Source organism: Micropterus dolomieu, linkage group LG23 (genome assembly GCF_021292245.1).
Source record: "Micropterus dolomieu isolate WLL.071019.BEF.003 ecotype Adirondacks linkage group LG23, ASM2129224v1, whole genome shotgun sequence".
Taxonomy (NCBI): Eukaryota; Metazoa; Chordata; class Actinopteri; order Centrarchiformes; family Centrarchidae; genus Micropterus; species Micropterus dolomieu.
The window spans coordinates 18,138,405-18,155,269 of record NC_060172.1 but is presented as its reverse complement, the minus strand read 5'-3'; the positions used below and the strand labels follow the sequence as shown (position 1 = coordinate 18,155,269).

Below are 16,865 nucleotides of genomic sequence, written 5' to 3'. Positions count from 1 at the left end.
TTTCTATGGGTTGTTTTTTTTTTGTTAATTTATTTAATTGTACCATAATCAAATTATTCTGATGACACACTGTGAGTTTTGTTTATGGACAAATCTGGCGAAAATCTGTGCAGGCTATTTTTCAGGTTGTAAATATCTTTGGCCACACTAAAGAAATCGACAAACTGCCCTGTTCATCTTTCTCTTATGATGTAAAATCACAGCCAACAACCGGAGTCTCCGCTGGTTACAACAGGACTCCAGGAAGTCACTGCCCCACGCCAAGAAATAGTCTAGTACATAACACCTGTAAAACATTTTAACAATCAAACAAATTAGATATAATGTGTTTATAAGCATTATTTGATGATTGTCTTCATAACCATTTGCCATAGAGTGGCAAGATTGTACAAAAATCTTATTTATGGTACATGATGAGGTCATCTTAATGACATGATGAGTAAATCTAATAAAATTTTTTATGTAAAATGTTTGTATACAATTTGTATACAAGGACACAGGGACTTTCAGTTTCATTGTGACTCCGGTTCATGTGAAGAGTCTCATGTGAAGTCTGGGACTCATGGGGATACCTGCTTCAGTGGAAAAGCTATAAAGTCTGGTTTAAACAAACTGTCTCCTTCACATATTCATTTACAGGACGAAACAAATAAATATCAAAGAAATGGTATGAACACTGGGATGAGAGGAAAAAAAGTCAATAAAATATAATTTAGGAAAAACAAATTCAAACGTGCAACATTTGACAGAGTCAGAGCATAAATATTAAACCATAATATTAATTTTTTTTTAAAGGTTTGAACACACAAGTATTCATGATCTTTCTCGATCCTGGACGACAAGTGTCTCCCTCCAAAAAAGTCTAACTAAGGAAGTAGAACAACAGGAAAAGCTCCACCAGACACTCGCGTCTGTACAATCCTACTGAGGAAGACTAGTCTACATTCATCAGCAAAGCAGCAACAGCAGAGTTATACCTCGCTATGTCAGCATACAGCAGTGCGGCAGTCAGAAACACGAGACTGACCAGAGTCATCAACAGAAGGAATTGAATGGCTAAGACAGCTTTTTAACTCTGCCATGTTAGCACCCAGCCACAGACAGATTAGCACCACAGTTTACCTCCATGCTCAGTTTGTCGCTTCATTCGCAACCCGTGACTCAGTGTCAGCACTGACTTCAAGGAGGGTCTGGCACTTCATAATAGCAAAGTTAAGAAACGGAAAGTTCTGTTTTCTGCTTTTTTTCCTTTTTTTTTTTTTCTTTCTCAAAAAAAAAAAAATGATCTCAAGAGGCAACAACCACAGAAGAAGAATACATTGTAACTGACTATAGGTAAAAAGCAGGCCCAAGTCTCCCGCTGCCTCAAACACAGTGGAAGTTTGCTCATCTCTACACAGACACACCAGCGGTGATAGCAGCAGCAGCAGCAGCCGATACAGAAAACACAATAACGTGGCGTAGTGGGCAGAGAAAGAGTTAAAAACAGAACCAGGTTTCCCAAAACATCATCAATTCAGTTTACAAGCATTTATGCTCTTCTTCTGTAATACTTTAAAAGGGAAATCCTATACAGAGTTCGCCTTTCTGCTGTTAAAGGCTGATTGTTATACAAAATGTATTGATTTAGGGTTAAAATTAGGTTTCTTTCATTTCATTTTTTGTACTTTCAAGTTTAGGTTTTGGGAAACCCAGCCCCTTGTTCCTGCAGGGAAACCCCCTCCAGACTGACAGAAGGTGCAGACTTGTGTTCTCATATATTTGATTAAGGCACCTGGTTCAGCAGGCATCATATTCAAAGTAATGTTTTTTTTCCTTGTGTATGTAAAAACCAAGTGCAAGGTGAGTAACACTGTTGGTTTTTTGACTGTCATAGGAAAAAAGGTGTGAAAGATAACCGGGGTGTGTGGTAATAATATACTGTAATTGTGTCACGGACACTCTAAACCAAAATCTAAAGTCTTATTGTGCTCATTCAATAGCAGCAAGTATGAAATCATTCAACTGAGAGTACAGTGAGTGAACGACGATGGAGACGCTTTCCGATGACTGGCCAAATTATTTCCCAATCTGCGAAGAACTCCAGACGTCACTCGATTCTCTCAGTGCTATGCAGGGAATAGGCATGCAGAAACATCATTCCCACTGCCATTTTTGTTTTGTCACAGAGTACATTTCTGTATGTATCTACTTTACAAAATGTGGAGGGCAGTAAGCAAACAGCCTCTGAAGAAGAGGTGTTTTTACAAGCAACGAGGGCAGCCCACATAGGATCAAACAAGACAAGAAACATTCAAAATAACTCCATAGAAACTCAAAGCCAGACTCTGAGATCTGATATCACATCGAGCAGGAGGTGAACACTTATCATACAGATCCGTAATTTCCTAATGACCTCCTAAGAAGTTTACTGGAAACAACTACTGTGTGTATTTTGGTACTAATTATATAGAAAATATAAATATCCTTGAAAGAACTGCTGAATATTGACATATTTTCACTGATAAAGTTGTTGTTGGTGAACATGTTAGCAAACAGTCTGATTAATTTGGCGTCTAGTGAATGAAAGTCCAATATTCACTATTCTTTAAGCTCCGTTTTTGGGATCCACCACCTCTCCTGAGGGAAATATCTTTCACCAGCTACCATTTTCGTTTTCTGTCTGTTGTTTGGTTCTGGACAGGTGGGTGTTTTTTCTACAAAGAAATACTGATTAGTGCAGCTTTTAATTTTAGGTTTGCCTGTAGACAAATTATATATTTTTGCACTTGACTAAAATTGGAAATGATTAACTAGAAGTGTATCAACGAAACTGTCTGTCAAATGGTTGCCTCTTATAATGAAATTTCACTTATTTAATTCAACAAAAAAATATTTTACTATTTTATTTTATTACACTAGTCCTAATACACCAGAACATGTGCATTTATTTTACAGTTCTGGTGAACATTTTGTACCTCCCAAATGGAATAAAGATCCTTTAGGCAGTGATACCAAATCCATGAGTCTGACTTTTACAAAAGAAATAATGGTATGTTTAACAATAACGATCATACAGGTCATTAATACAGAAATCGCCGTTCTGTTGTTGTTTAGAGCAAGAATCAGTGTGAATCTTCCTCTGATTGGTCCAACAGAGACAGTTAAAATCAATGAAAAGGATAGCGGGGGGGGGGGGGGGGGGGGGGGGGGGGGGGGGGGGGGGGGTGTCTGGTCTGATGACAGTTACTGACAACAATAATCATATGGACAGTGCTATTTGTGAGTAAATCTGACTACAGATGCCATTTTATTTCTTGGACTATTTCTTGAATAATGACAAGTAATCAGCACCATGTTACAAACCCCACTTGGATCACGGACAAGAAAATGTAGATTGTGTATGTTTGAATACCGATTTGGAGAAAGCGGAGAAACTGTGTGAATTCTTGTATGTGTGAAGTTTTTTTTTTTTTTTTCAGTTTATGTTGAGCATTGCACTATATTGATTGACATTGATAATTCATAACACACACACACACACACACAGAATATTTTGTACAGAGTAAAGAATGGCGACAATAATTGGAATACATAAATATATTTTCTTTAGATTTTATATGTCATCACATATGTCAGATAGAAGAACGATATTACCCTGATTTGCTGAAGAAGAGCTTTATGGATCACTTAGCTTTTATTGGATAAGAGTAGCACAAAATTACACACTCTATTAGCTTAACATCTGACTGTATAGGACTTATGTCATCAGAAATAAAAAAAGAATAAAGGAATAGTTTTACTGGCGTGGATTTTCGCTCGTTTCCTTGACTGTTAAAATGCCACAGAGTCTCCTGGTTTGAATGTAAAGTTGCACAGCTTGCACCTATCATGTTAAATGTAAAAACCTGTGAGGACTCTTTCTTGAACCAGCCTCGTGATCGACAACAAAACACACATGTCTCTCTTGTCAGACAATTCTCCGTCAACCAGCGGCCCTTCTAACCACTGTTGACCCCCTACCAGACTTCGGCCAAATCATAGCTGAAAAGAAACGCTTAATATTGTCCCAAAAGACACAACTGAGCTCAATTTTTCAGATATGTTTCACCACGTCTGCTGTTTCAGTCAAGGTTGTTTTGAGCCTATCAGGCTGAATGGTTTTGTTGTTGTTGTTGTTGTTGTTGTTGTTGTTGTTGTTGTTGTTGACCGTATAATGGCAGAACAATGTCATAAGCCTCGGGCACCTTGCCAATGACACGTCTGCCATGTTATTTTTGTTTGTGTGTAAGTGAAAGGTTATTTAAGAAGGCAATAAGTGTCCAGATTGAGTCTCCATTTGTAATTGGCTTGCCATACAGTACAGTGATATAGTAACTTCCCCCAAGGCGGCCCGGAACAACATCTTTCAAACAGGCTCTTCCTGGCCGCCCCAGGCTAAACCTCTCCTCATTAAGTCACAAGTAGAAATCAGTTTACAAATGATAACAATATAGCTCTCTGGAGAAATGTGTCTACACTGTACATCACCCTGAAGAGGAAGCCAAAGCAGAATCAGTTTTTCCATAGGAAACCTCTACTGAAGGCAAATGAATCATGACACCACGGGGGTCAGCATCAGGATCAATGTAGGGGCCCTGGAATCAAAACCCTCTGGTTTTTTTTTTGTTTTGTTTTTTAAAACCACACTGGGCTTCCCAAAGCCAAGAAATGATACGCTCTCATACAACACCTCATATCATTACATGGCTCCAGAAACATGTAGATCTAACCCTCGCCAGACCATACACCTATTCCTTGCTAGTTTATAGACCTAGCCAAGTCAGGTAATAGACCTATCCTAGCAAGTAGTCGTCAAGTACACTTGCAGCATTCACACTAGGCCTTTTAGCAGCAAATGGAAGAAAAAAATGCTCTTCTTTTTGTTTGTTTTTTTCTTTTTTGGACAAAGTGCTTTTGTTTTCAAACATATAAGATAGAGTATTCTATACATATATCTAACATTTATAAGATACATATTAACTATTTACAAAAATGAATCACTACTAAGAAAATAGCTATGGACGGTGGGGGAGAGCAAGTCATTAGGCTACAACTAGACTAAAAAGTCAAATAAGAATCATGGATACTCATCATTCTAGTTTTCAAAAAAGCACCAATTCTCCCTTTTTAGACAGAACAGAAAACAGTAAAAATATATATATATGTAGCACTAGCTGTTATTCAATCCCACGATACAGAAAGACTACGCCTCTGCATCACCATCATCATTCTGTGAAGGAGTTCTTTCTTCACTTGAAACTGACCTGAATTCAGCCTCGTCAAACATTCAGTTGTTTCTTTGTATTTGCCTGCTAGAATTTAAAAATTCCCGGGAATGGCAGCGTTTCCTCTGAGGACGCAGCAGGGAGGGAAGCATACAGGCGTCATGCAGTTTTTAACGGTTGGACACGCTGCCAATATGTGGCCTGGTCGTGGTAGCTCTGTGTGTTTTGATGATCAGAGTTATTCTTTGCGGCTGTGTCCGGCCAGGAAAGCTGTAAGCTGAGGACCAAAGGAAAGGCCAGGCAAATACAATTCAGCAATGCATCCTCGAAAGGCAGCAGAGCCAATCCCAGGAAGTGAAAAATTCAACCGACTTGACGGTTAAGGAGTGAAATAAGATTGACTGGCTGCTCTTTCAGACCCTTTTCCTCTTTCCTCGCATATGCCTTCTCTCAAAAAATATTTTGAAACCAACAGGAAAGCTAGCAGGCAGCTAAAGTACAAAAATATAACTTTAACAAATTTTTTTGGGCGGGGTTTTGGGGTTTTTTTCCTCTAACTTTCTTGACGCAAGGACAGGCTTTAGAAATGTGTCATGCTTTAAAATGAATCATTCTCATGAAAAGTGGCATTTCACCGTTGATATATATCATTAATGCTTCTATATACAGTACTTTAAAAACACAATTCTGTTAATATTTTGTTGATGAACTAAACTTTATCTACATACAGAAATAAAACAAGTGACGAAACATTTTGGTTATTGTTGCTGACATTTTGACACACAAGTAAAAATGTAACATAGCTTATCTACTAGCGCTCTTGGTTTTTGGCCTAGATAGCGCCATTAACACAAATAGCATGTGGAGGGAGGAATCAGTTCAGGAATGAAGTGCTTGCTAAGCAACAAATCTACTGGAGAAGCCCACAGATAGGGTCATTTTTAGATTTAAAAAACATGAATGAATGTTCCTTTTCTGTACAGAATTGGACCCGAGCTAATTTCACAGTTCTATGAAGTTCCCTGACCCTCCCACATTTCTTACATTCAATACGGCGTCAGGTAAGCTGTGCAAAACCTTACTTTAACTGGCAGGTCGCCATTTCGTTGCATGTGTCTTTGGTACAAAAAACAATCAAAATATAGTGTGCAAATATTTTTTGTGTAACTCTAAACGAAAATATCTCTTCCCCCCCCGCCCACGATCCCTAAAGACAGAGTACCAAAAACCAAAAGTAATCTATTGCAGAGCCCTCCTATGTACACAGACTCTGTGGCATCACGCAACGAGAGCTTCCATTTTCTTTTATGTACATTCAGAAGATCTTTAGACAACTGAAATACACCACAAACCCCACAGGTGTCGCCCTCCTCACTACCAATCTCCCTCAGTGTAAAGTAGTCCTCTCCTTGGCTGGACCTCAGAGGAGTTCTGACCAATTACCTCTTCTCATTCAGTTCCTCTCATGCACACACACATACACACACACTCAGACTTACAGGAACAAGGCACAATGAATAGAACTCTGACCAAACACTAGTATGAACACACCAAACTGTTAGCCTGGTCATCTCTACTGTACAAAAAGGGGAGCAGGTGCCGTTTTTCTTTCACTGGGAGACACTTTTATATACAGATTCCTAGAGGAGATGGATCCCTAGTATTGCCATCTCAATCACCACCATCATCTTCCTCACAATCTGCTCCCATACTGGCAAAATGCCAGTTTCACCCAGTCCAGTTAGAACCAGCACAAGGCCAAAAAGCACCAAAACTACATGCACTTCCTCTCCACATGGTCAACTACCTACTGTTGTTTAAGTCAAGGTTGTCAAAATTAGAAATTAAGCTTCCTCCTCTATCCAGAAGGATGTCTGACGCTTAATTGTTAAAGTCTAATTTTAACTTTCAGCTTTTACTACTCCTAACTCATTCGTTTAACAGCAGACCTGATTGGCAATCAGGGGATGGCATGAACGTATTTAGGCCTTCAGTACAAAATATTTTCTGTCACCCCATAACGCCTTGGAGCGAGCTGCTTTTTTTTTCTCTGCAGCTGTCTCGGCAACCAAAGCTGTTTTCATCAAAGTACTTTACTGAGTAGGTCAATTTAACATAATGGAGTTCATTTTTGTTGCCATGTGAGGTGTACCTCATCTGGGAAATGATAACTGGAACGTTTTCAACCTCTGTTGGTGTCTGACGTGTAACAAGCTATGGTCTGTTATTACAACCTCAAACAAATTGTGTAAAAGTATTCCAGTGGTTACACTTGTGTGGCTGTCTCTGTCTCAGCCCTGAAAGCAGTCCTTCAACAGAACTGACCCTACACAATGCTATGTTAAACACATCTAATAATCACCAGTGGATTCAGGACGTGCTATTAGCTATACACCTAACCATCCCTTGCTTTTACAGGCGCTTATCCCAACAGACGCTCACAATGGGTTGGGAGACATTGACGCACTGACTCTGCTCAAAGTGTGCAGAGACAAAAAGCTAGGGTGTATGCCATAGAGGTGCATGGCTAAAACAAGCACACATACGTACACACAGGGAGTGGTATGTGTGTATGTGTGTGTGACTAACAATGTGTATACACTCTGGGTTGGAGGGGCATGCAGAGGGGAGCATAGTTACAATGGGACAGCACGGTGGTAATATTTAGTCCACTCCTCTCAGTGGACCGCGGGTTTGTCTAGATTTTGGAGGTTGGGACTCGCAGGCCGACCAGACCGCCGGTGGGATCGCCGCGTCCTGTGTTTTCCAAGATCTTGTTGACGAAGTCAGAAGTCTGCCCAGCAACAGGTGGTGCCACTGCACGCACAGAGACACACAAATGAAAAAGAAATGTTAAGACATTAAAAAACGCCTTATGCAACCTACTTGTCTCAAAAAAAATATATACAATGACAGTATGTTATAGCAGCTACAGCAAAATACATGTTATTATTGTCATTAGCCTACCTGTTCAGATTGAGCAGAATTAAGCTTTTTATCAGTTTCAACAGTTTCACCACATTATCCCTTTTTCAGATTAACAGGCACTTGGACATGCTTGAAAAAGTCATTAATTGCATTTGTGTTATTTTCTGATTTTAATAAGTGTTCACGATATGACGCAAAGGAAGAGTTTATCTTCTCTGCATTGACAGTAATCGAGTGATTTACTGTCTTAATGCTAGCTTTATTATTTCTCGTTATCTGCTTTTGTAGTCTGGGCGATTAAATGTATTTATTAATTTAGATCATTTATATTTAGATTATTGTTAATGTTATTGTGAATGATAAACATTTATAAATCTTACTTTCATGACTAAACATATATTTCTTTCTCACATGTATTCTTTTCCCTTCTTTTCTATAAACTACATATTTTAATGAACTCTCCTCTAAGATAACATTTTAAAGTTTCCCACACAGTCAAAAAAATGGCTATGGAGTCCCTGTTTGCCTTCATTAAGATGTGTATATATTGTATTATTTGATCATCTTCAAATGAAGAGCCTTTAACCTTCCAGTGTCTGAATTTCAAATCCTTTCCTTGATGGTAAGCTCAAGTCAATTTGAACTAGACAATGGTCAGTAATAACTGTTGGATGTTTGCAGAGACAGGAATGAGTTACAAACAACTTAGTTAAGATACAAATACTAGTCATTTCAATTAAATGTAATTTCAAGTACATTTTTAATCATGTTTTACATGTACTGTCTGTTTTTGCTGACCAGTCAGGTTTAAATCACTCCATCTTCAATTCTCACCAAGTGTTTCCTGGATGAGATGCTCCAGAGTGTCATTCATGTTGGTTGGACGCGGAGAAGAGTCCTCCACACGGGCCACGATCTCCTCCTTGATGGTGTTGATCACAAACAACAGCCGGTCTACAGGAGGACGCACAAACAAGCATTAAGCACAAAAACATTACACGCTTAGAAGCATAAATACAAAAGACTGATTCAAAATGTAATCATTGGTGATTTGAACAAAAATAACAAAAACATATGTCACTTGTTGGTGAGAGTAATTTTCAATGATCAGAAGGTTAATTCTAAATATGGCAAAATAGATATAGATTAAATAAAATGCAATAATAATCATCATAATTAGCATAATAAGCAACGTACCGTACTCTGTGCTCAATCCCCAAAGCTTCACCTTGTTTGCTTCATACTGTGCCTTCTTTTTTAAACGACAAGCTCTGCAATAACACCAGATGAGTTTAGTAATGCATAGCAGGAGAGACCAAATAGGGACTGGGAAATAAGTAATGCTGCTCTGAAAAACCGATGTCTTGATTACAACTACACTCTGAACGACACTCATGTTCTAAACCTTTTAAAAATTCATATAGTGTGAAGGCTCAGCGTGTGTTCGCACTGAATACATGTGCATGTTGTACCTGGATGCCAGCTTGTTCTTCTCCTTGCGGGACCGTGGTCGCGCGGTGAGCGGTAGCTCACTGACGGGGGTCAAGTCACTGATCACCTTGTTCAGTTTCCGGAGCTCGGTGCCGATCTGCAGCAGCTTGCGTGGATTGGGAGTCAGGTCTTCCACGTCGGTGCGGCGAGACTTTTTCAGCATATATTTTCCTTCATGACAACCAACAACAAAAAAAAAGCCATTATAGAGAACTCTCACATCAAATTCAGGATTATGTGTGTGTGTAGGAAATGATCTGATCATCTGCAACTCAATAAGGAGTGTAGCACAGGCGCTGCCAAAAGTTAGCATTCAATATAAACAATTGTCGCTTCACATTGGAATAAAAAACAACCAGCCAATTCTAGGTTCTTTTTGAACTGTTTTTTTATTGTGTATAAAGTTAACATTATTGGATTTATGTGAAATAATCTCTGATCTGAACAGTAAATTAATCACAATCATTAATCCTTTCACTTGAAACTTCGAGCAGCCAAAACTCTTTGTCTTTTCCTCTCTTAATTTTGAAGAGCTCAGGCACATAGAGTGGGAGAATCCATTAGAATTTATCCACGTAATGTAAATTCTTAGCATTTAGACATTCTCTCATTGTTTTCAACAGCAAACAGATTGTTGAACTGTAATTGTCTGTTCAGTCAAAGCTGGTGACACCTGCAGTGGATCTAAAACTGGTCTGAGTTCAGAAATGAAGAGATGAATCACTGTGTGTTGGGCCGCATCCCCTTCGTTGTGACTGAATTCTCAAATGCCACAAGCTTGAAGTGCTTTTTCCATTTTGAAAACTGTTACTAAATGAACACAATGCAATATGAGCCACTCTCTACATACTCAAACTAATTTAATAAACTATTTTTCAAAATTAAATATATACAAATATGAATGCAAGAGAAATGCCTTGCTGCCTGTGCTTTTCATTTCCAGTGTTGTTTAAAAGGTGCAAGTCTGTGCCTCTCATGCGAGAAATGAGACATCCTCCTTTCCTTTATTTAACATTTTCAATGTGATCATTTAAAATGTAGTATCACTGCAACATGCTGTGCACACCTGCTGTTGTGGAAAACCGCCACAGTCCTTATGAAAGACTCTACAAACAGACATGATGCATTTTATGACGTGATCCAGGCAGTGAAATTAAACATCAAAAATAAAATAATACAACAGATTATTTAATTTTTAGCTTTTGACTAAGCATCTAGTGACTTAACGACTTAGTAAGTCTTAAAGCAAGGCGTTTATCCTACACTGCCAGCTTGTGTTGATGTTTTGCTATATATATATATATATATATATATATATATATATATATATATATATATCTGTAGGTATGTTTACCATGGAGAGGCCCGTTCTTCTGGTACAAGTTGCTAGGCAGCGTGTGTCGATCCCACTCAGACGGCTTAAGCATCCGTTCCTGTTTGGAGGGGGTGAGCTGCTCGCTGTACTCCCAGAAGTAACGGCGCTTGCCTCTCTTCCGACTGGAGACTCCTGCTGTCAGGCCTTTAATGTCCTCCATCAGCTCCATGTCACAGCCTGGTGGAGGTGGGAGAGAATGCGAGAGGGGAAAAGGGAGGAAATCAGAAAAGGAAAATTAAGGTGAAAATGCAGACAGGTAATAAAATAAGTAACAAATGATTTAAAGAAGGACAAGCCACTGATCGTGTTAACCAGAAGCAGGAAGAGGACGGGTTGTTACCTGGCTCAGAGAAGGCGTCACTCATGTCGTCGTCCTTGTCTGCTTCGTAGTCTTCATCCTCCTCCTCATCCTCCTCCTCCTCCTCATTCTCAGACAGCTCGTGCTCGCTGCCGAAACCCTCATCGTGGTCTTCATCATCTAGCTCCAGCCCATCTCCTTCCTCCTCTTCTTCTGCCTCTTCCTCGTCTTCCTCCTCCTCGTCCTCCTCCAGCAGGGAGTGGGCTCTGCCGGCCAGCTTGCGGCTCAGGAACAGAGAGTAGTTGTGTTCCTCCTCCTTTGTCTTCTCCGTGCCCTCGACAACTGGAACGCCGCCAGCGCTGACAAGCACGGAGGTGCTGCCCTCCAGGGCCTGGCTCGCCTCAGCCAGTTGAGGCAGGGTGGCAGACCAGCCATCAGGCATCTCAATCTTCACTGCCACCTCTGCCCTCCTCTCAAAGCTCATCAGGCCGCCAGAGCCACTGACTGCACCACCATCTGGTCCCACCAAGATGGCGCACGCTGAAGTGGAGGCCTTCTCGTCTTTGGGCTGGGAGAGAGGTAGAGGGGGATCTGGCCTCTCAAAATCCGTCCGGGGTGGCTCCTCAGGCTCAGTTTTAGGCACAACGCTCACACGGACTTTAGCCTTCCTCACAAAGTCAAGGCCGTGAGAAGTTGGGGCTGCCATCTTGGCTCCTCGCCCCTGGGGCTTGGTTTGAGCTTGGCCATGGTCCTGGGTGAGACTGAGGTGGGTCTGGGTCTTGGCCATAGTCTCAGTGCTGGAGGGGACAGGTCTGGTGGCTTTTTGGGAGCCTTCGGGAAAATCTGGGAGAAGGCTGTGGGAAGGACGGGAAGAGGATGTGGAGCTTGGGGAGGGCCATGCAGAGCTGGCGCCTGATCCATGACCAGGGACCAGGGGCCTCTTACTGTGACAGGGAAGCTGAGACGGCTGAGGCTGGAGGGCAGGCAGGGTCAGGTCCGCAGGGGGGTATAACGCCTCACACACAGGCTGCGAATCCTCGCTGTTGAGTTGAGCCAGTGTCGGGGTTTGACCAATTACTTCCTCGTCCTGGTAGGGACTAGAGAAGTCATCCAATCCAAGGAAATCCACCTCTTTAGTGCCCCAGATGTCACAGCTGGTCAGCCGTGTGTATCTGTCAAACACAGAGACATGCAGCTCTATCAACAGGGAAAGCTTTCGTTGCCTTGTCATCATATATAACTTTGAACATGTAACTGTATCCTGTTTTTGTCTGAATATGAATTTGTACAATATATATGAATGAGGTGTTATGGTAGCATTTTTCCTTGCGCAAATACAAGAATCAAAAATCACTATAGGCTTGACTGAATTTTACAAATGTTTATTACAAAAAGTGAATCTATAGAGATATATATTTCAATTCATGTTAAAACTACAATGCATCATAACATAACAAACACAATATAGTAAGAAATGCTGGAATAAGCCAAAATATCAAAAGTGATATTCAAAATGATCAGATCGTGATCAGAGAACGTTCTGATTGTTAAAAGTAACCAAAATGTATTAAATGTTGGAAATAAGATTAGACTAGGTTTAGGTAGACTATAATAACTAAATTATCCCTAGCAAATGCAGACTATTGGAGAAGACTGACCAGAAAACAGGAGAACCTCTCGCTGCAGTCTCAGAGAAGATCTGAAATCCCTTCCTACTATGATCAGTATTCTACTTTGCTGAAACCCATGGTATGTACACACACACAAATGGCTCAAATAAAACTGCGCCACTAAAGTTGGCTCCGTTTGTAGTTTCTCAGCCAGTTGTCAAAACATTGTAATTTATCATTTTGGTGTTCTGGTCCAAACTGTTTTGAGTAGACTAGGCTAAATGCCCAGTCTTTGCTAGTAACTAGCATTCCTGCTTGCCCCTAAAGGAGAAAACCACAAGGCCCTTTGACCAAATATAAGCCCCTTTCGTGCAACTTTCTAACCATAATTGAATATATGTGAAACTATCATAATCATTACATTTTACAATACAGTTTATCTAACGTTTAATTGGTCCAGAGCTGCCTCATTGTTAAAGATAGAAAATCAATAAAGAGAGGATGTGATGAGCACATGTTGATGCAAATGAACATTTTTCTCCCCTATTTTCTTTTGCATCTTTGAAATTCACAAAAAAACAAAAACACAATGGGTGCAAACAGAGCTGCATTAGATGATTAAGTGATTAGTCCATGGACAGATATGTAATCTGTAAAGAATTTTATCCTAAAAATAATGAGGATGTGCTGCTTTTCTATATCAACTAGTGCAGTGGCCATTCACAGGCACCAACGTGAAGCCTCCCTGCAGTGCAGTGCTTGTTCAAAATGTGCGTCTCACATTGGTTTCACCTACAGCTAAGACTGAGCAATAAAACAATAATATAATTTTCCTCAATAACAATTTAACAAATGTTCAAAAAATTTTGGTTGAATTCATTTGACTGACGATTGAATTAGCACTTAATTTTTCTATTAAGATATTTATTTTGTTGAGGAAAATGTACTGAAAAAAGATTTTACTTAATTTTACTCATATATGTTTGCTGAAAAAATGTTCTACCTCAGATTTGTGAAGTGATCCACTGTTTGGCATCAAGTGTTTGTTCTGACTGTAAAGAATAGTTTAAAACCACAATTAACCATCTGGTTTCACATAAACTTTCTTACTCAGGAGCAAAAGTCAGCCTTTAAACTTATAAGAAATAAGGTTTTGACATTTATCATGATAATTATCGATACCGGATGATATGAACATTTTTATCATGATGACAATTTGGCTATAGCACCCAGCCCTACAGCATTAATAAGCAGCATTAATAACACTGAAGCAACACGATAATGGCGGAGAGGATGCTAGATATTGAGCGCTTCCTTAGAACTTCATAAAACTATTACAACTCCGTTTCAACACATTCTAGCGTTTCTAGCGTATATCAAACCTGCGTGATGACAATAACTCCGTTTCAACAATTAACTACCACAGCAGAGCATAAGCCCTGCCCCCACGAGCATACCCCACTCTCGCTGTTGCAGAGTGGAGCGTCTCACGCCGTACTGTAGGTTATTCAAGTTTATTCATTCTGAACGTGTCGTGTGCCCAAATTACACCAAATGCAATGCTGCACTCCCTTGGGTCCGCAGCAACAAACCCACCAATGTGAGGTCGATTGGATGAATGGTTCTCGACATGATCAAACTACAAACACACACACACACACAGAGAATCCTGTCATTGGAGAGATGTAATGTGAATATATTTGGACAAAACAAGACATGTGAAGATGTCACCTTAGACTCCAGGAAATTATTCTTTTAGTATTTTCTGATATAATATGGACTAAACAAATAATCGATTAATGGACAAAGAATTCAAAACATTAATGTATATTGGAAATAATCTAAATAAAAACTAGCCGCAAACAGTGAATGTTTAACATCACTGTAGTGCATTCGCCATGTTAGCTGTTAGCAGTAGCTAGCTGACAACACACACTATCCCCGTGTGTGTATGTGTGTGTGACAGCAATTTTGTTCATTTCCTCTTTTCAGCCTCCACTTGTATGTTCATGATGTAGAATCACAGTCAAACCTCTTCACACCACAACACACAAACGGATCCAAGAAGCAAACAGGGGGCTCCGAGGCTGTCTTAGTACTTCATCTGGTAGTTACAGTTTTGACACCCACACAGACACGGCTTTAATCTCTTTATGACAGGAAGGCTTGCCAGATGAAGAAAAACAACTGTTTGGTTAAACCACAGTAAGGAGCAAAGGTACCTCAAGGACACACAAATACAATATGACTTCTGCTGACCCAGAAACACACTCCACAAAACATCAGAGCTACCAAACAGCAGCGTGGGACTAATCTGGACAGTCAAGGTTGTAAAAGAATGACTCACTTACTAACCAAAAGATAAAGCACTTTCCTCAGTCTGCTTGAACATGACCTCAATCAACCCCACAGCAGCAGATTTTCACAACCCTGCAACAGCCAGCACTACTCCACCTCAGAATTAACAGCCTTTAGACTTGTTGTCTGTCAGCCGACACTCAACATCAGAGGAGAGAGTACTCAAACTATTTTGGCAGCAAAGCGTCAGGATAGCTGCAGGACAGATGGAGCATCACCTGCAATCTCTGGAGACTGCGGTAGCCAGCTGCTTTATTGTTTACTGGCCCTCTTAAACCACTCCCTGCCTTCAAGCAAAACCACTACCTGCTTCAAATCATCTAGCCCGTCTGGGCCAGACCGTGATGACATGCCTCAATGATGGTAAACTCAGCTGCTATTAAACCTTTAGGCACCTGTCCCATCTCATAACGTTCACAGACTGACTTCTCATCTGCTTACAGTAAAAATCAGACGTCCTGAGCCCACATGACGGAGGGAGCCACAGAGTACAACCGCTTCTACACCAGAATCCTCTTTATTGACTTCAGCTAATCCTGAAATGATTAGCACAATTCTGATAATCGATTAAACATTTTATCAAGCAAAAATGTCAAACATTTGCACGTTTCAGCTCAGATTTGCTTTGTTTTATATCATTATTAATTCATACTTTTGGGCTTTTGACTGTCGGTAGGGAAAAACAAATAGACACAATCTTGAATTCTGGGAATTTGCAAAGGGCATTTTTCAGACTAAAAACATTTGCCTGCAAACAGCTGACAGATTAATCAACAATAAATATGTTGGTGAAGCGCAATAATCAGCTAGGGGTGTAATGGTATAACTTTTTTAACAGCACACCAGCAAAAATATGCACCATATATGGATTTGGCTCTTGCATTTTTTCTGGTATGGAAAATATTTCAAATGTCTTGTCAACTAGGACAGCAACATTTAACAAGTTGTTGTTCTGCAAAGAACCCAGTTCACTCAGCGGATGTCTTGAATTTTATTTTAAAGGATGATGTCGGTATTATTCTATATCTCATTTGTCACCAAATCCCATAAAAAGACCAAAATCAACATCATGTGTTAATCCGTCTCGCAATCATTTCTGACTTCCCTACTCTGTCTGTGGCTCTCAGCCCGAAGCTGATTGGTTCCCACAAAAACAGTCTCTTAGAAACTCTTAAAACAAAAGATGCTATTTTTATGTTACAAGCTTCACAACTGGCTAGTAGTGTTGTAGTACTCGAGACTGGTCTTGGTCTCGAGACCGGTCTTAAGTCCACTATTTGATGGTCTTGGTCTCATCTTGGACTCGACCGCATTGAGGATTTTATTTTAAGACCAGTCAAGGCCATAACTTTGGCAATATCAATAAATTGCTTTTTCATTGTCTGATTTATTTGTTAACATCCTATCTTTGATTGGATGTAAAACTTATTGCTTCAAATGCAACCAATAACCCTAATTAAAAATGTGTTGTTCTCTGTAACAACTGTCACCCCTCACAGCGATGGTAAACATGGAAAAGGAGTGTTGAGGGTCTTGGTCTCGACTTGGTCTCAGACCCT

At 40.1% G+C, this 16,865-nt stretch overlaps 1 protein-coding gene across 2 annotated transcripts in view; it reads right to left on the bottom strand.

Moving 5' to 3' along the window:
- Positions 1-3,431: 3,431 nt before the first annotated feature.
- crebrf (creb3 regulatory factor) overlaps positions 3,432-16,865 on the bottom strand; it is a 28,805-nt gene continuing 15,371 nt past the window's right edge. For both annotated transcript variants that reach the window (XM_046039534.1, XM_046039535.1), the window contains 6 exons: positions 11,381-12,510; positions 11,020-11,217; positions 9,647-9,836; positions 9,372-9,445; positions 9,009-9,128; positions 3,432-8,063 (listed from right to left, as the gene is read on the bottom strand). In XM_046039534.1, the coding sequence (XP_045895490.1) occupies positions 7,945-8,063; positions 9,009-9,128; positions 9,372-9,445; positions 9,647-9,836; positions 11,020-11,217; positions 11,381-12,510 (1,831 nt within the window). In that variant the 3' untranslated portion in view covers positions 3,432-7,944. The remainder of the gene's footprint in view (positions 8,064-9,008; positions 9,129-9,371; positions 9,446-9,646; positions 9,837-11,019; positions 11,218-11,380; positions 12,511-16,865) is intronic.